This window comes from Phacochoerus africanus, chromosome 5 (assembly GCF_016906955.1).
Source record: "Phacochoerus africanus isolate WHEZ1 chromosome 5, ROS_Pafr_v1, whole genome shotgun sequence".
Taxonomy (NCBI): Eukaryota; Metazoa; Chordata; class Mammalia; order Artiodactyla; family Suidae; genus Phacochoerus; species Phacochoerus africanus.
The window spans coordinates 135,928,809-135,948,798 of record NC_062548.1 but is presented as its reverse complement, the minus strand read 5'-3'; the positions used below and the strand labels follow the sequence as shown (position 1 = coordinate 135,948,798).

At 56.3% G+C, this 19,990-nt stretch overlaps 1 protein-coding gene across 3 annotated transcripts in view; it reads right to left on the bottom strand.

The window, feature by feature from the left end:
* Positions 1-19,990, bottom strand: part of EIPR1 (EARP complex and GARP complex interacting protein 1) — a 75,439-nt gene extending 55,449 nt beyond the window's left edge. Inside the window, exons 1-3 of one of the 3 annotated variants that reach the window (XM_047782717.1) lie at positions 19,803-19,990; positions 13,186-13,269; positions 4,033-4,165 (exon numbers count right to left, since the gene is read on the bottom strand). In XM_047782717.1, coding sequence (XP_047638673.1) covers positions 4,033-4,165; positions 13,186-13,269; positions 19,803-19,844 — 259 coding nt within the window. In that variant the 5' untranslated portion in view covers positions 19,845-19,990. Of the gene's footprint in view, positions 1-4,032; positions 4,166-4,394; positions 4,510-5,671; positions 5,725-13,185; positions 13,270-19,802 lie in introns of those variants that run through there. The other 2 variants (XM_047782716.1, XM_047782718.1) reach the window with 2 other exon arrangements.

The window sequence follows — 19,990 nt, the reverse complement described above, 5'->3', positions numbered from 1 at the left end:
GTAGCAAAGTCCTGGCTGGAAAGGGCGCTAAGGGCAGATGAAAGGGGACAACCGGGGAGCCGCGGGCTCACTGCAGCACAACCCGCAACAGCCAAGACGCGGAGGCCACACACATGCCCACCGACGCGGGCACAGAGGATGCGGTGTACACACACGGCGGAGTATCACTCAGCCAGAAAAAGACGGAAACTTGCCGTCAGGACCTTGTGGGCACGACGCCAAGGAAATGAGTCAGAGGGAGAAAGACAAGCACTGCACCAGCTCACACGCGGGATCGGAGAAAAACAAGCTCACAGAGAGCAGAGGGGAGGCCACCGAGGAGGCGGCAGGCAAAGGGGGTCGAAGGGACGACTCCCTGGAGTTCCCGTCGTGGCGCAGCGGAAACGAATCTGACTGGTATCCGTAAGGACGCAGGTTCGATCCCTGGTCTCCCTCAGGGTTAAGCACCCGGCATTGCTGTGAGCCGTGGTGTAGGTCGCAGATGCGGCTCGGGTCCCGTGTCCCGCGTTGCTGTGGCTGTGGTGTAGGCCGGCGGCTACAGCGCCCATTCAGCCCCTTGCCTGGGAACCTCCATGTGCCGCAGGAGGTACAGCTCCCAGCTCCGAGACAGCAGGTCCTGGGGACACAACTCCAGCACGGTGACCACGGTGCTGTGCTGTGTGTAGGAAGAGTCCCTAAGAGCGTTTCACCACCAGAAAAACAACTGTAACCACGAGGTGATGGGTGTTAACTGGGGTGGCCATTTCACAATCCGTTCGTGTGTGAAATTGTCATGCGGTACACCAGAGACGGATGCAGTGGGTTTTGGTTTCGTTTTTGTCATTTTATGGCTGTGGCACATGGAAGTTCCCAGGCCAGGGATGGAATCCAAGCCACAGCTTCGACGACACCAAAGCTGGGGCAAGGCCAGATCCTTTAAGCTGCTGCCCCAGGCAGGGATGGAACCCGCACCTCCGCAGCAACCCGAGGCACCGCAGCTGGAGTCCTAACTAATGCAATGTTGCCTGTCAATCATGCCTCCAAAAGCTGGAGACAGTTCTAACACATGAAAACTGGACGGTTCACATAAGCACTCAGCCCAGCGTCCGGCACATCAGCATCACACGGTGTCACCGTCAACATCGCCGTCGCTTCCTCACGTGTACACGGGACGATGACAGCTGACTCCAAGGCCTGACCTGCCCGAGCACCACCAGAGCCACAGGGTGGGCCTGGACCTCAGTCTCCCGGGGGCACCGCTCCCCAACCCGCCCCACTCGGCACTGGCCTCCATCTGGGGCCCCGTGGACCAGCCCAGGCCCTTGAATGGGTCACACCAACGCACACCCTCGGGCCAGGCTGTCCAGAAGCTCTGCTTCCTCTTCGCAGGAAGCCAAGTGGCAGAGGAGCCGGAGGTGGCAGAGAACGCGTTTCTCTTGGCCACCCGACACTGGCCGCTAACAGAAACTGTTCACTGAACAGGACACCACGTGCCGCACAGCCTTGGGCAGATAAGGATTCAGCATAAACAGCATGGAAACAAGACAGTAACGTGATGCGAGAATCACAACCAACAGCACTCTGATCAATATCCTACGTGGCTGGTTTGCCACCTCCCACCAGACAGGGGGCCCCGGGGAAGGGCCTCCACGCAAACCCCAGACCCAAGAGGAGACACACACCCTGTGTTCCCGCAGCACCCAGCCCCCTGCACGGGGCACCCACGCCACTGCTGGGCACCTGGGCCGCCCTGGTGAGGACGCCTTCGGCTGACACTGGTTAGCAGGGCTGCCCGTGGGACACCTCTGGGCCCCTGGTCTCCCTTTCGGATGGAAGGTCCACGGCTGCTGGGCTGTCCCACAGCTTGATGGCCGGGCTGGGGGCGAGTGACATCGCAGCCCAGTCCACCAGGAGCCCGGATGGCCAGATGCCGTCAGGGCCGCACATCTAGAAGGGCGACCGCGGTGTTCTGCCCCCATGAGGCGGTTCCAGGGGCCCGTGACGCCGGTCTCTAGGGGTCACACGCTGTCAGCAACCCCGCCATGGGTGCGGGCAGGACCCACGGCTGCTTCCACCCCCCAGATGCGGTCAAGGGGGGCTGGCCCTCCCACGGTTACGGGCTGTGACACGGCACAGGGGAGGACTCAGGTCAGCTGCGTTCATCTGAAGGGAGATGGCTCCCGCACGTTTGCAGGTATTTCCTACAAGAGCCCGCATGTGTTCTCCTGTGTGGAAACTTCTGGTTCTCTCCAGTCGGGGAGGCCGCCAACCTCTGTCGGGGGGTGGAGGCAAAAGCCTCGGCAACACCAGGGTCGGGGCGGTGATGGACCCGCCCCGGTGCAGGGATGGCTGGCTTCCCTGGAACAGCATCGGCCATCCGAGCGAAAGCACCTACCGCCCGGGGCCCCGGGCAGGGCGGGGGTGGCCCAGAGGCTGGGGGGCGGCGTGTCGGCCGGCACTCGGGCCTCGTTGGGCAGAACAGCCGCTGATACAGCAGCATGGAGCTCATCACCCTCCCAGAGGTGCCCTGGGAAGACGGGCTGCGGACACCAGCCCTGCAGTCCTCGGGGACAAGGCAACACAGAAGAAAGAGGCTCCAGCCCTGACGGTGGAGGAGAAAGGGAAGCGCAGCCGCGCGGCCAGAAGCTGAGACCGAGAGCAAAAGAACACGTGTGTGTGTGTGTGTGTGTGTGTGTGTGTGTGTGTGTGTGTGTGTGCGCGCGCGCACACACACACACACCGGAATCACTGTGCCACACCCCTAAAACTAACACTACACTGCGAATCAACTATACTTCAATAAAAAAAATTGTGTAAGCTAAGAACAAGAAATAGAGAATGTGGGGAGAGGGAGCTCCCGATGTGGTTCAGTGGTTAATGAACCCAACTAGTATCCATGAGGACGCAGGTTCCATCCCTGGCCCTGTTCAGGGGTTAAGGATCTGGCGTTGCCATGCACTGTGGTGTCGGTCGCAGAGGCAGCTCGGATCCTGTGATGCTGTGGCTGTGGTGTAGGCCAGCAGCTGCAGCTCCAATCAGACCCCTAGCCTGGAAACTTCCATATGCTGCAGGTGCAGCCCTAAAAAGAAAAAAGAGAGAGAGAGAGGAAAATAAGGAGGGAAAAAGGCCTTTCAGAAGACAATGCTCTAGCCCCAAAGAAAACGTGTGTTTGGGGGGGGCTCATGTGAAGGTAAAGAAGCAGCAGAATTCTACAAACGTGGGCAATCGAATCATGCAGCTCTAGAAACAGAGCTTCCTGGGGACCAAACTCCAATCAGAAGGAAAACGATCCCTAAAACTAGAGGATGAGAGGGGAGATGAGACAGAGTGCTTACAGCTAATGTCTAAAAACTACAGATAAATGAAGAAATAAACAAATACTTTAGAATCATCCTCCACGCTGGATCAATGAAGGAAACATTTTAGAAATTACATTGCAACAAACAAACACCACACAGACTATTCTGGTTTATGTAACATAAAACAACAGAACAGAAAGTGAGTCTTCCCCCAAAGCCAGAATTTTTTTTTTTTTTTTTTTAGATCCACACCCACGGCACATGGAGGTTCCCAGGCTAGGGGTTGAATCAGAGCTGCAGCTGCCGGTCTCCACCGCAGCCACAGCAACGCCAAAGCAAGGATTTGCACACTCATTACTGGACAAGACAGCGAAAGGAGAATTAAGGATGCTGTGTGGCCAGGTTAGTGCCCCAGACTTTGGACTGGCACGAACGTTAAAAGATCCAGAGACAGGAGGCCGGGCAGAAGCCAACTAAGGACCACAAACACCCTGGGAAGCTGCTGCCTACTGGTCCCGAAGCGGCTGTCACACTGACAGGCGAGGGCAGCCCCGCCCACAGGGGGGCCCTCGGGCACGTTGCTCCCGGCCTGGTCAAGGCTCCTGGAGCAGCTGATCCAGCCTCGATTCTCAGGCTCTGGGTCCCCACAGCCACTCGTGACCCCTACATGAGCCCACGACATGACTCTCTCCGACCGGCACCTCTCACGCACCGCGCGCCGACCCCCCGCGGGCACGGGCCCCAGGATACTCACTCTTGTTGTAGCAGGTGGCCAGCACCCCTTTGTCCGCAGGGCTGGCACTGATGTGCCAGATCTCGCCCGCCCGATGGAGGAGCACGTTTTTATTTATGATGTTGTTCTCATCGTCAAAGTCTATGATGTGGATCTACAAGCACAAGAGAGCGCACGTCAGAGCCTCCCTCGCTGTCCCCGTGCCCTCGGGGGACCCGCGACTGCGAGCAGTCACCCGGGGCACCTTAACCAGCTGGTGCTACGGGTGCACGGGGACTGTCGTCAGGCAGGTACCATGGGTGCACTGTCAGGGTTCGGACGCTGTTATTAGCACCGCCCGGGCGCTCTCAGTACATGGACAGCGTATGCTTCCACAAGCTCACCTGACCGTGCGCCTCTCGGAACACAGGTAGGAAGTCCCCACAAAGTGCGGCTGAGACTGCAAAGCTACACAACACTGCCCCGGCCTCAACCGCAACACCAGAAGCTCCGCCCTGCCTGGTGGGGGTAGACCATGGCTGGTGGCAGGGTCATCCAGGTGGTGCCAACCAGCCAAGACCTCCCAGACCTGCTCTGGGAGAAGAAGGGGACAGGCACGGCCACCTGATGAGGCCCAGGCTTAGCCTGCTCTGCCCACTCCCCAGTGTACGTAATGCACGTTGGAAGCAACGGAGGAGGGAAGGGGTGAGAAAGTGCTGCCCGTGAGCAAGCCTAACAACAAGGCCAACAGGAGTTCCCACCGTGGCTCAGTGGGTAACGAATCCGACTAGGAACCATGAGGTTGCGGGTTCGATCCCTGGCCTCACTCAGCGGGTGAGGGATCTGGCGTTGCCGTGAGCGGTGGTGTAGGCTGCAGATGCGGCTCAGATCTGGAGTTGCTGTGGCTGTGGCCAGCAGCTACAGCTCCAATTAGACCCCTAGCCTGGGAACCTCCACATGCTGCGAGTGTGGCCCTGGAAAAGACAGAAAGACAAAAAAACAAAACCAAAAAAGGCCAACAGCTGTCAATGCAAATGATCAAATAACAGTGTAACAGCCTGACATTTTAGCCACTAAAGATTACTGTGCTGTCACCACGCTTTTCTGAATAATTTTTAGAGGAATGAAAAAGATGTTCATATTCACTCTCTTATCAATCCCTAAGCCACTGGGGAAAATAAAATTCAACACCTTAAACAGCGGGTTAAGGATGTGGCTCGTCTCGGTGGTGGCACAGTGGGTGAAAGGAGCCAGCACGGCTGTGGCTGTGGCATAGCTTGTGGCTGTGGCTCACATTTGATCCCTGGCCTGGGAACTTCCATGGGTGCCACAGGTGCAAAGGAAAAAAAATAAAAATAAAAAATAAATTGATATTAATAATTATGGACATGCACAAAGATTTACATCCACGCATGTTCACCGTGGCATGGATTGTGGTCATGAAAAATCAGAAGCCACCTAAATGCCTGGCAATGGAGAATTGCTCAAATATGCTGCGGTGTCTGACGGTAACACAACAATCCGAAGCCGTTCACTCCACCATCAACTCCTGGTGCCAGGGGAGGGCCCACAACGTGCTCTTAAAGGGAAAAGAGCATAAAAGTGCAGCACAAGCGCTCCCTGCGCTTTTGTTAAAGAGGAAGCGCGTCCGGAACGAGAGAGCCAGAAGGAGACTGGTTACCTCCGGGCAGCGGGGTTACAGCGGCTTTTCCTTTGCATCTTTCTGGTTGACTTCTTTTTGTTTTTAACATTTTTTTCATGATTAATATGCACTGCTCTGCAGTCAGAACAAACATTAAATGCTATTTTGAAAACGTTTCCATGACACCCGAGACATCCCTGCTCTGTGCTCGCCGAGGACCTCATGCTGTTCTCGCTGCTTCCCAGGCGCCCTCTGGTGAGAACGACCCCTGGCCCCCTTGGGGGCCACTCCGGACTCAGTTCAAATCCTGCCACTGCCACTTACAGCCTGCGTGACCCTGAGCCTCCGTGACCCGGGGAGCACGGAGAAGGTGAAGGAGGAACCTCCTGGAACTGCTGGGACCAAGGTGGCCGTGTGCGGCTTACCACACACACACACACACACACACACACACACACACACACACACAAGCGCCCTCCCTTCTCTTAGGGGTGCACGGCGGGGGGCGGGGGGGGGTTAAAAACCAAAACTCTTGTTGTCATCTTGAAAGCTGTCTTCAGCCCGTATCTGCAGCACCACAGCCCCATGCAGTTCTGGCTGCGGGTCTGGACATTACACAGTTGGCTGTGAACACGGACGAGAAAGGCAACACGCAAGGTCAGGGCCAACGCGTGTGGTGTGGGGGGAGCAGGCAATTCCTCTCTTCAGTGTAGGGCACGTTTCCTACTTACAGAAAAGCCCTCGACAGGGGACAAAGGCTGCGGGGACGCGCCGTTCCTCCTCCCGTGACCCTCCCGCGGCCTCCGCACCGCCACACGGGGGCGCCCGAGTGTGCGTGTCCCCAGCCCCTCGCCCCTCCACCTCCTCCTCCTCCTCCCCCGCCCCTCCCCCTCCCCCTCCCCCTCCTCGGTGGCTGGTGCACCCAGGCGCCTGGTGAGTGCGCCCTCCCCTGGGCACCCCTGCTCTGAGCCTGACCTCTGACCTCTCCACCTGCCCCGCATCCTGCTGTGCCCACGTCTTCCGCTGCTCCAGATCCCTGCTGCCATCTGGGGAAGGGTCCCCCCACCACCTCACAAGGAAGCTGCTGACCAACCAGGCTGCAGAGGAAACTGTTCAGATCCAAACTGTTCTTCCTCTGCGAGGGGGCTTCGTCCACCCTCGGGTGACTATGGCGGGGGGGGCAAGACCCCCAGGTCCACCTCTCCGCATCTAACACACTCGGACGGTCTGGCCCCTTAACCTTCACCGCTAAGCCTGCGAGTCCCAGGGCTTCTCCACACGCTGTCACGTACAGCAGGCTCCCGGACAGACAGGTCCAGGGTGGTACCTCCTCAGGAGATGCTGTACAGCGCCTGCTCAGAAAGCAGGAGGACGACACCACACACAAGCCGGGATCAAAGGCACAGCGCCTAACACACCAAAGACGACAGGCACCGAGCGCTGCACACACACTGGTTCCTTAACCCTCAGAGGAGCCCTGTGCTGCCACATCAGCAAGAGCCACGACCACAGGTGGAGGAACCCAGGCTTACAGAGCGGACGTAGTGATCCAGTATTGAGAAACAGGGTTCCAGACACCTGCTGTGAACCCCGCACCACCAGGCACATGCGGACACCACACCAGGTAGTCGGGGAACCTCGCCTTCCCCAACGCTGGGCTCTGCACTGCAGCAGGTCAGCACGAGAACATGAGGCAGCTCCCGATTCCTTAGAAAGAGACTGTATCTTACCCGTCTACTCTCAGGTACCACCCTGTGCCCGGCCCGCACAAGGCGCAAAGCAATCTTCTGTTGCATAAATACACGCGGTCACCGGCCAGTAAGACAAATAAGCAATACAACAGAGAACACACTGCAATTGAGGTGAGTGCAACAGATTAAGGGAACACAGAAGACAGAACAATTCGTGTTGCCGCAGAGGCTGGAGAAGACGTGAGTTGTCTGGGTGGTATTTAAACGTGACTTTGAATGCTTCATGCCATCGCTGAGTTTGTTTTTCACAGCTTATAATGAAGCTCCAACTCATACACTTTGAATTACCGTTACTCACGGTCTGAAGTTGGATTTGCCAGTGCAGGGCTAAGGGCACAGATGACGCTCTACAAAAGCCCAGGAGCCAGGGCTACAGCACGTATCAGGAAGTCTGCAAAGACGGCCTTAGTCCAGCCTCGCTCATTCCCGGCAGCGTCAGGGCTCAGAGAGAGCTGTCCCTCGTCCAAGCAGCCCGTCACCAGGCCTGAGCACGTGACTAGGCCTCCCCACGGTCTGTCCCTGTCATCTCTTTTACTGACCTCGAGAAAATTCAGAAACAAAAAAGCGGACAAAATTGGAAGTGAGTACGTGAACGCGCCCCTCTCAGGGAGAGCTAAGAACCCAGGGTCTTCCGGGGGCAGGATCCTCCCAGGAGCGCCGGACGGTGGCGCCACCGCCCACAGCCAGTCCAGGCCGAAGCCTCGCCACCGACACGCGCCTGCCTTCCCGCCCAGAACCAAAGCCGCCTTCTGGCTGGCAGCTCCCTGAGACAACAGAGACCCCGCAGCCCTCGTCTGAGTACTTCACGGCCACTGTGTTCCCACTAAGGGCAGGTCTGCAGCAACCCTGCGTTTCTAAGATCTCTGTGGCTGATGGAAACCCACGCGGGCCTTTGCTGAAACCTCACAGGCTCCGGGTTATGGAACACGCCCCCGCCTGACCGCCGTCTCCCATCCCTCTGCCCCCGTGCGCCTACAGCTCGTGTCTGCGATGCCCGGAGGACACGAGGCGGCCCAGGAAAAGACCACTCCACGTGGCACAGCCTCTGTGTGCCCAGCCAGAGGGTTTCCCGGAACAGCAGGGACGGCGTGCATTCAGCCGCGGTAACAGAATGGCCAGACCAGAGGCTTATAAAGCCCAGACGTTGATTTCTCACGCTCTGTAGGTGGAATCTGAGGTCAGGGTGCCCCCTGGTCGGCTTCTGGCCAGGTCTCTTCCCGCGTCCTCACCTGGGGAAGGGCCAGAAGCTCTGCAGCCCCTCGCCCACCCCCACCTAACGAGAAACAGCGGGTAGGCAACACGCAGAGAGAGTGCGGGTGAAGCACAGCCAGACGCAGGGCAGCCCTGCTGCAGCCTCGCAAGGAGAGTCCCGGGGAGGGAAAGGCTCAGGGGTGCCTGGCCTGCTCTGAACGCAGGGAGGGCCTGGGCAAGATGAGAGGCACAGAAAACCAGGCAGAAGGCTGGCATCTGTGACTGCCTCTAACACGTCCAGAAAGACAGCCCAGCAGAGGGAGTCAGCAGTGCTGACTTAGGGGCAGGCACTTTCCAGGGAATTGACGCTGCCGGGACCTGGGCACAGCCTGAGACAAAGGCCCCGCGGCTCACGCAGGGAGGGCAGGCTGCATAGCCAGCCTGGAGGTCACCCGATGCCAGAGCCACAGCTCCATGCTGTAGGTGCTGTGGGGCAGAGGCACAGCAGACGAGGGAAGCTGGCGTCTTGGTGGCTGCCCTGTCACACGCCAGCAGGCCGCCCGGGAGAAACCAGGTGGCTGCCGAGGGCTGATCCTCCGCTTGGTAACGGGGCCAACAGCACCCGCCCTGCCCACCGAGGGCACAGGAGTGGAGCCCTGACCCGGGGGAGGCCACCCCTGCCCACTGTGGGTTACCTGTCTGGTCCTGGGTCCCCAAGGGCTGCAGGGCCGGGATGGCGGTCACTCTCTCACCAGCTCATGGCTGGAGCCGGGGGTGGGGGGGAACCCCAGACAACACAGGACACAGCAGCCAGGGACACACACAACACCACTGAGCGGAGAGGACACAGGGAGCCCCTAGGCAGCTCCGGGCGCCCACCCTGCAGGGAAGCACGCTTGGGACAGGCAACCGGAGACGGGGCCATCAGTGAGGACGTCCTCATCATTTTCAAAGGCACTGGTGATCGTACTGCGACAATAACACTTCTGGAAAGAGAGGGACCAGTGCTTCTCCAATGGCGACAGAGGGCCGAGCACACCGCCCCATCCGCCCCCGGGGCTCCTCTCCCAGGACCCCGCCTCCCGAGACACGCGTGTCACACGGAGAGGAGCAGGTGTCATGGGCCAGGCTCATCCCGTGTGCAATACCACGCGTCATGTGTGAGAGAAACATACCGTCACATGTGGGTGGAAACGTGTCACGTGTGACAGGAACACACACGCCATGGTGGGGGGATACACATACCACATCTGCGACGAAACGCGCACGAAGCGTGAGCACCTGCGTGCGCCCTCGCCCCTGCCCTCCTGCTCCTCACCCCCCTGTCCCGGGGCCCCCGCCCCAGGGAGGAGCCCAAGTACCAGGGACGTGAGTCACCGCGGCCAGAAGGCCTCAGCTCAGAGGCCCCTTCTTAGAGGTGGCGGCTCGGATGCCACCACGACAAACCAAGGGCCCTCCCGGCCACACGCCGCTTTGCATGTGCCTCCCTCCTGAGTGTCACTGCAACCGTCGGCACACCTGTCTCGGCACACCTGTCACCGTGCGGCAGAGGTGCAGGAGCAGGAACAGGCCCGGTCCCCGGGTTTCCAGCACAGAGCTCAGCGAGGAGTTGGAGTCCCACAGGTCATGAACTAAGCGCTGCAGGTGAGCCAGGGAGGGGCCGCCCTGCGCCCGGGACCCGGGACGGGACCCCAGCAGGTGGGACACACGCTCCCATCGCTGTGGATTCAGAGGAAAGCCCCCTGCAGGTCAAGTGCAGAGAAGGAAGCTCCGAGCCTCATCCTCCTCCTTCTGCTCAATCCTGGCCGGAAAACCAACCGAAGGCGGAGGCTACGCACCTCACTGAGCAGCCGGGGAGGCAGCTGGAAAGGTGAGGGGACGCGGTGGCTCTGGCCAGAGCGCCCGGGCAGCCGGGACTCGGGAGGAGGCGGGGGACCAACAGCTACCTGCTCGTTACCATTAAACATCTAACGCTGCGGTACCTTCCACGGGAAAGCTGAGTTTCTAGGCTGATTACTAAGAAGGGCCGGAGTCTCTCATTTAACAAGAAAACGTTTCTCCCACTGGGTCCAAGGACTGAGACCAGGACGGTTCACGCAGAGAAACTGCAGGTGATAAACGGCGCACGTGGAGCTGTCGCCAGGTTGTCAGAGGAGGCTGCTGTCCACCCCGGCATGGCTGATTCCAGCTCCTGTGACAGTGCCACACGGGGGGTCCTGAAGCCGGCCAGAAATGCCCGCGCCTGGGCCTGTTCCCAGGATGACCTTGCTCCCGAAAGGGGCTCAGGGAGATCAAAGCACTTTGTCACTTCTGCCTGATCCTTTCTTAGCGTCACAGCCAAGTGGCACGTAACTTCGGCTGATAAACCAGGTTGAATGTAACTTAGTAATGCCTTACATGGCCTCATTTTGCTTCGGGTTTGTTTGCTTGCTTTTAGTGGCTGCACCCGTGGCATATGGCGGGTCCCAGGCTAGGGGTCAAGTCAGGGCTGCAGCAACGCCAGATCTGAATCCTATCTGCGACCTACGCCACAGCTGGCAGCAATGCTGGATCCTTAACCCACTGAGCCACAATGCTAACTCCTCTTTTGTTTTTAATTCATGTGTTTCTGTTAGCTTGTAATATTTTCTAGAAAAATCTTATAAGCATCCCTCATTACGTAATAATAGTTTCTTCCTAATCCTCAGGAATTTTAAAAGCTGACTTCCTACCAAAAAGGTCAATGATACAGCTCTGAATTGAAAAGGTGCGTAGCCTTCGCCTTCGGTTGGTTTTCCGGCCAGGATTGAGCGGAAGGAGGAGGATGAGGCTCGGAGCTTCCTTCTCTGCACTTGACCTGCAGGGGAACTGAAAAGCAAGTAGATGAGAAAAAGGCACTTTGAGGCCTGGGGACAGAAGCCCACCCCATCACCAACTCCACCCAGGCCATCCCAGGCAAAAGCACGTGCCCAGCCGACTCCTGCCCGCGGGACCTGGCCAGCTCCGTCCCGAAGAGGCAGCTGTGTGCCCATCACCTGCCACCAGGTACCGTGGCCTTCCTCCCTGCCCCTTGCCGGCAGCACCCCCAGACCACGCGGTGCCATCAAGGGCATTCTTCTTTCCCTGGGACAGGGCTCTGCAAACTTTTTTCATAAATGAACCATATTCCCATCCAACACTTTCCAGCAGAAAATTAACACTCACACATGCTCAGAAAAACGGAAATTATAAACAGAACACTGTAAGCCAACTATAATGGAAAAAACAAAAATCATTAAAAAAAAAGAAAAGAAAGAAGAATTTATCCAGAGACGATCTGCCTTGCAAACGCTCACGTCCCGGAGGATAACCAGGGCTCGAAGCTTGAGCCCTTTGGACCGACTTCTTTCTGGTCTTCACTCTACGCGGAGATTCAGTCTTGGACGTCACTGTGTCACAAAGCCATCCCCGACACAGTGCTATCCCAGTGCCAGGTGTACAGTGTGATGCCCTGACACTTGCACACACTGCAAAAGGATCTACTTTTTTACATGACAGTGGCCACACGGAAGGTACAATCTTAACATTTCACTGCATCGTCTACGAATTTTTAGGCTGTGATGCTTATGGAAGGCTGTAACTTTCCATAAGTGCAATGAGTGAACACCATTCCGGGCAACCAGGTCCAACCAGGTTAATCATGAACCTGCCATTGTCATAACAGCCAGCCTGGTACCTGCACGATGTGATTCCTCTAATGTTCTCAGCATTACAGGTACCGGGAAAACATTCCTTGTATCTAAAGCTTTTTCTATGTTTCGGGTATAAGAACTAATATATTTAACTCATACATATTAGTTAACGACGGTGAAATAATACCAACATTTATCTATGAAGCTCTAGATAGATATCACCAAACGTGTTGCCCAGACGGCTCCACCAGCAGAAATCCTCCTCACGGCGGAGGTGAGGATGTCACCACCCTGCCCGACACCGGCCTTCCTGGGCGGCTATGTTCAGGCCATGGCCCCGGTGACGATGGGGCCTGCCGCGCACCGGCCCAGGATCAAGGGCAGCGCACATCTCCGCGACGCCCCCGGCACCCACAGACGGCTCTGCCTCCGCTTCAGCGATGAGGCAAATGAAGTCCACCAAGGCGGACCCATTCGCCCAAGGTCAGGGGCCTGTGACCTTGTCAAGCCATGGACTGAACCCTGAGCTCGTGAGCAGCCAACTACAGCAGCCACAACAGCATGTGGGTCACTCGCTGTGGGTCCCCCTGGGTGGCCGGCAGCAACGGCCGGGACTCTACGTTGAGATGGAGGAGGGCCCGTCCAGGCTCAGCCAGAGAGGGCGCTGGGGGGTCGTCAAAGCGGGCGCCCACCAGCCAGGGTCGAAGGGCCGATGCCGCCCACGTGCCCCGATGGCTCCTCAACCACTGACACAGCGAGGCCAGGACAACCACAAGACCAGCTGACGGCATTTCACTGGGCCGTTGCATAGAGTTGGAGGTGTAAATCCCAGGGGGAGTTTTATTTTGTTTGTGCGGCATTGATTTTCTCAAATGCTGCTTGAAAAACCAAGAACAAAATGGCTGTAAAACTCAGAACAGGCTTAGCAATGAACATGTATACGTTTGTCAGAAATAGTTACCTGATTATCATATTTTAGAGACTGCGTCCCAACCAAAAACCGGATGGCATCTGTCTCGGCAGTTTGAGGTGTGAGCGCGCGTGCCTGCGGGAGGGAGGCAAAGGCACACACATGTGAAGGCAGCTTCAACACACAGACACAGAGGCAGCGGCTCCTCTACGCGGACGGAGCAGCAAGGGTGCAAGGGCCTGCGAGGCAATTTAGAAGGACGTATGCACAGCCTCGACTCTTGTGACACTTTGTGACACTCTGTGACACGCCACCCCGGAAACAACTGTGAGTGAGCAATGACGCAACAGAGACAACATTGCTTTTAACAAAACCATTATTCATCTTCAGCAGTAACCGACTCAACAAGCGACGCTCCGGTAACAGAGAGGAAAATGGGTCCCTGTGGTTGCAGAGCAGGTGGCTGAAGCCAAGTCTCCAGCACAGGGAACACGAAAAACTCAGCCAAAGCCCCGAGTCTGGGGCAGGTGTTCAGAGCGCTGCCCGGCAGTGACGTGCAAGATCCCCAGGAAAGAGGGCAGCTGAGAGCGGCAGGCAGGGCCTCCTGCCCCTTTCAGCTGGAGGCCCTGATCAGTCTAGCAAGGGGGGCAAAGTGGTGATGCCGAGGAGAGTTCTGACGGCTCACCGGGTGGGCGTAGCAAGTGTGGGCTCCACCACGGAGGAGAGGCTTTGGGTAAGGACCCCAGAGGTGACCAGCCAGGCGTGAGCGTGAACCTGCACACAGAGGTGCCAAACCATCTCAGCCTTTGCCTGGATTTAGGGTGACCTGAGCTGGTCCTCCTGTGCCCACCTGCCGCCCGCCAGCAGTCACAGCACATCCTCTGGAGGAGGTTACAGACAACCAAAGTTTCCTCAATTTTCACATGATGTCCAACACACCATCAGAAATAACCAGACAGGGAGTTCCCGTCGTGGCGCAGTGGTTAACGAATCCGACTAGGAACCATGAGGTTGCGGGTTCGGTCCCTGCCCTTGCTCAGTGGGTTAATGATCCGGCCTTGCCGTGAGCTGTGGTGTAGGTTGCAGACGCGGCTCGGATCCCGCATTGCTGTGGCTCTGGCGTAGGCCGGTGGCTACAGCTCCGATTCAACCCCTAGCCTGGGAACCTCCGTATGCCTCGGGAGCGGCCCAAAGAAATAGCAAAAAAGACCAAAAAAAAAAAAAAGAAAGAAAGAAATAACCAGACAGGAGTTCCCATCGTGGCTCAGTGGAAACGAATCTGACTAGCATCCATGGGGACACAGGTTCAATCCCCGGCCTTGCTCGGTGGGTTAAGGATCCGGCATTGCTGTGAGCTGTGGTGTAGGTCACAAACGCGGCTCAGACCCTGTCTTGCTGTGGCTGTGGGGTAGGCCAGCAGCTGTTGCTTGGATTCGACCCCTAGCATGGAAACTTCCATATGCCACAGGTGCAGCCCTAAAAAGACAGAAAAAGAAAAAGGAAAAAAAAAACAGACATACAATAAGACAGAGTCATATGATCAGAACTCCAACCTCAGACACAGAGTAAGGCCAGCTGAACGTCCAGAAAATCAGGATCCGGAGAACGAGCTCTGAGCCACTCGGCCGTGTGCACGGGGTTCACTGGGGGCAGGGGTCTTGGATCTGCACCGTGTGGGGGTGAAGGGAGCAGGGCTGTGCTCAGGGAAAGTGGAGCAGCAATGCAACTGCAACGGAGGTCTCAGCCCACCCCCTGGGCAGTCTGGAGCCTGGGAGGGCCCTTTAGAGTTGAAGCAAGACGGCCAGGCCACCCCCCCGCCCAACCCCACCTCACTGACCAATCACTGGCCACAGGCTGCCCCTGGACAAGGCGGTGACCGGGAAAGGGGTCTGCTCGGTGGGTCCAGAGCAGGACCTGGCCGAGAGCTGTGAGCCAGCAGGGCCCCAGGAGCTACAGGATTTCCTAAGAGCAACGCGGGCAGGGCACCCAGCTCAAATCACGATGTCTACACTTAATATGTTTAATGTTTAGCGGATCAAATTAAGAATCCCAGGTGAAGAGCCCGAGGTCTAGAGAGGAAAAGACGAGCGGGCCCAGCGCTTTGGCCTTAGAAACTCAAACCCGGCTCCGCCAGCACAACCACGGCTGTGTCTCGTCTGCTCCCTGTGCTCATGCTCTGATGCCTGTGGGAGGCAGGGAAACGGCCCCAAGAATGACCGTATCTCCATCCCCAGACCTGCGCAGGTGTTAACTGACATGGCAAAGGGCCGTGCAGGGGTGATCTGGTTACGGGTCTTGAGAAAGAGAGATTATCCTGGATTATCTAGACGCACAGGTCCTTAAACTCAGAAAACCCTTCTTGGCGGTCATCAGAGAGAGAGAGAGAGGTAAGGACGGGGGGAGGACCTGAGAGCTGGCCGCCTGAGAAGGACCTGGCTGGCCACGAGAGGAACATGGGCAGCTGTCACTGGCTCTGGAGCTGGAAGGAGTCTATGAGCCGAAGGGCATACGAGGGTAGCTTCTAGAGGCTAGACAGCCAGTGACAAGCCCCCTGAGTCTCCAGGAAGGGACGGAGCCTTGATTCCCCGTGATCCTTTGACTGGCCCGTGCCTCGACTCCCGCCCAGGGGGCCCTGTTGGGCCTGTGAACTGGAGAACGGGAGGGGGAATTCTTTTCATCTACGAGGTTGGTGCCGATTTGTTAAAGGGCAGCAGGACCCTGACCTGGCCGCGCGCAGTCCACTCACTGGCCCGCTCTGCCCACGTCCTCTCCTCCGCACGCGGCTGGACACCCTCCTTCCCTCCATCACGTCTAATGCCCACAGATTTTGCCCCAGTGCCCTGATCCATTCTTTTTAAAGCAGGGTAAGAGGAATCATTGAACATCTGTCCTGGCCATTTCATCTGGTCTTGACTTGGTTTCCACCTCCGGGGAAACAAGAGTCTTCTGGTGTTCACTGCCCAAAGGACTGGATGCAGAGTTCCCGCTGTGGCCCAGTGGGTTAAGAACCCGACCAATATCCACGCGGAAATGGGCTGGATCCCTGGCCTGGCTCGGCGAGTTAAGGAGCCAGCATTGCTGTGAGCTGTGGTGTAGGTCACAGGTGCATCTCAGATCCCGTGTTGCTGTGGCTGTGGCGTAAGCCAGCATCTGTAGCTCCAATTTGACCCTGAGCCTAGGACCCTCCACAGGCCACAAGTATAGCCCTAAAAAGACACACACACACACACACCAAAAAAGACTGTAGACAACAGTTCCACATCCTGCTCTCAGAGAGGATATGTCTAAGGCAATATTCACATTATTAGACATTTGGAGGGGAAAAAAACCCTACTTCGACCATTCAACTATTTTAAGCAGTTTTCAGATTTCCTGCATCGGGATGCCTGTACCCTTCTTGGCAAAACGCAGCTAGAGAATTTCTGGAGCCTTAGACCCCTCTGTAAAATCGATGAATCTTAGCAAATCTGTAGACCTCCCGCCAAAAAGGTACAAACACAACACAGAATTTTGCATAATACCAGCAAATTCCCAGACTCTCCGAATGCCCCTTAGAGAAACACCACTTCTGAGGAAGGGTCTGCATAGCCTTGGAATCAAACCCCTGGGGTGGAACTCAGGTGTGCAGAGGACGAGGGGCCCACGGGGACAGCAGGGCTCAAAGGCACATGTCGCCCTTGAGGGAAAAGGCCTGAAAGTCTCCAAAAACAGGGCCCCACAGAAGACTTACCTGAGAAGGAATGACCAATTTCCGCAATGCAGGAGATAAGTACAAAAATACGGAAAGGCACAAAACTTAAAATTCAAACTGGGGAGTTCCCGTCGTGGCGCAGTGGTTAACGAATCCGACTAGGAACCATGAGGTTGCGGGTTCAGTCCCTGCCCTTGCTCAGTGGGTTAACGATCCGGCGTTGCTGTGAGCTGTGGTGTAGGTTGCAGACGCGGCTCGGATCCCGCGTTGCTGTGGCTCTGGCGTAGGCCGGTGGCTACAGCTCCGATTCGACCCCTAGCCTGGGAACCTCCATATGCCGAGGGAGCGGCCCAAGAAATAGCAAAAAAAAAAAAAAAAAAAAAAAGACAAAAAAAAAAAATTCAAACTGGGAGTTCCTGCCATGGTTCAGCGGAAACGAACCCAACTAGCATCCATGAGGATGCGTTACTGTGGCGGTGGCACAGCCCAATAACTACAGCTCCAATTCGACCCCCACCATGGGAACCTCTGTCTGCCACGGGTGCAGCCCTAAAAAGACCAAAAAAAATTTTTAAATAAAAAAATTCAAATTGTTTCTGAGCAAATATCCTGAAAAGCTGGCTAAACAAGTCAGAGAAGCCTACTTGAATAGCAGTCAACAAAATTGTGTAATTAGAAAAACCAGGAGTTCCTGTTGTGGCTCAGTGGTTAATGAATTCGACTGGGAACCATGAGGTTGAGGGTTCGATCCCTAGCCTTGCTCAGTGGGTTAATGATCCAGCGGCGTTGCCGTGAGCTGTGGTGTAGGTCGCAGATGCGGCTCGGGTCCCGTGTTGCTGTGGCTCTGGCGTAGGCCGGTGGCTACAGCTCCGATTCAACCCCTAGCCTGGAAACCTCCATATGCCGTGGGAGCGGCCCGAGAAATGGCAAAAAGACAAAAAAAAAAAAGAAAACCCAGAACCGTGAACAAGGATTTGGCAAAAGACTGTGACTGACTGTACGGGGAGCCTGAAGGCAGGAGGGCAGGGAAAAGCCAAAACCCTCTTGGGCCACGTTGTCTAGTCACCAGGTTATACCCAGGGGATAAAAGCAGGAAGGTAAGGACCAGGAGAAATGGTTTTTTTAATGTTTTTAGCCCTGCTGCATAGGGAAGTTCCCAGGCTGGGGGTCAAATCAGAGCTGCAGCTGTCAGCCTGCGCCGCAGCCACAGCAACTTGGGATCTGAGCCACATCTGCGACCTGCACCACAGCTCACAGCAACGCCAGATCCTTAACCCACTGAGCGGTGCCAGGGATCGAACCCACAGGCTCATGGATACAAGTCAGATTCTTAACCCACTCAGTCACAAGGGGAACTCCCAGTTTGTTAAGTGTTGAAAGTGGTCGTTCTCAGGGAATCACATAAGATGTATAAAGGAGGGTTTACAGCCTGCTGATTTTAATCAGATTTTCAGCAACTGACTTCTTAAACAACTCATAAGAATTACTCATTTTAGGAGATCCTATCATGGCTCAGCAGTAACAAACCCAACTAGTTTCCACGAGGATGCAGGTTCGATCCCTGGCCTTGCTCAGTGGGTTAAGGATCTGGCATTGGTGCAAGCTGTGGTGTAGGTTGCAGACGTGGCTCAGATCTGGTGTTGCTGTGGCTGTGGTGTAGGCCAGCAGCTGCAGCTCCATTTGGACCCCTAACCTGGGAACTGCCATATGCTGGGGGTACAGCCCTAAAAAGCAAAAAAAAAAAAAAAGTTCCCAGCTCATAGGACACTTAGATACCGCCTTGTGTGGAATTCATCTGTAAGAATTTTGTATCATTATAATAATCAGAACAACATTTACTGAATGCTTATTATGTGCCAGGCTAAGTGCCTGATTTAAATGTATTAACTCGTTTCATTTCATAACAGCCACAAGGGGTAGATGCTCATGTCCCCATTTTGTGGACAAGAAAACTGAAGCTTAAGGATAAGTGCTGGAACCAGGCTTCAAACCTCAGGAGCTTCAGCGATGTCCAGGTCTTTAAAAACTAACACTGCTGCTTCTCTCACTGTATGTTTCTTGAAACTGGAAATCATTTATGTTTTTAGCATGCATTTGCTAAGCACAATTAAGCATCAGCTACTTCACAGGGCAACCAATTGTGTTCTTATTTCTCTGTGGCTATCCTGCAATGCCTCGAACATAACAGGCCAGCCATCTGAATAGACAGAAACCAATACGGGGCTGTAACAGGCCCAGCTCAGTGTGACCTACCTGCCCTTCTAACTCATCCTTTTAGCCCACCGCCCCTCCCTCCTTCACTCTGTCCACTCAGCTCTCTTGCTGTCCTTCTAAATGGCCAGAGGCATCCCCACTCCACCGCTTACAGTGGGACCCACTCATTTCAGTCATCCAGGGGGCACTGAATACAGCATGATCACAGTGAACAGGCGCTAGAGAACATAGGACGAGGAGGAATAGGACAGGAATGGGAAAACACATGAAATCCCACCAGAATGTGAGCTTTGGTTAACAGGACTGTACCAATGCTAATTTCCCAGCCTTGGTCAAGGTTCGCTGGCCATGGGAGATGCCAGCGTTAGGGGATGCTGGGTGAAGGAAACACAAGAACTTTCTCTGTATCTTCACAAGGCTTATGTGGATTTAACATTGTGTCAAAATTAAGCCAAAAAAAACCCCCAGATACAGATACAGTGCCTGCCTCCAGGAAGGAACTCCAATGCTGGAAGAAACGTACACAGGTAAATACGCCCAGATGAGTGGTGCGAACTAGGCCACAGTAACGCCCCGGGATGGGGAGAGGCGGCGGGGGGCTCCCAAGCCCGGGGGTCGCGGGCGGACCTGCTGCGCCCACTCTGGGTCACGCAGACCCCTGGCCCGTCCTGGATGACCACGGCCTTTGGTCTCCGGAGGCTCAGTGACCTCGGCTACACAGGGGAAACCGCTCCGGGCGCCGCGGGGCCTTCTTGTGACCCACCTGGAACTCCAGGCCGTAGATCACCGGCGCGTCGTCCTCCATGCTGCGGCCGCTCACACGCCTAAGGCGGACCCCCGGAGCCGGCGCGCCCACAGCTCAGTATCCATTCATTCCCTCCAGCCCAGGCGGCGTCTAACCGGAAATCTTTATGGCCCAGCCCGGCTTCCGTAGGGCTCACTTCCGGCGCC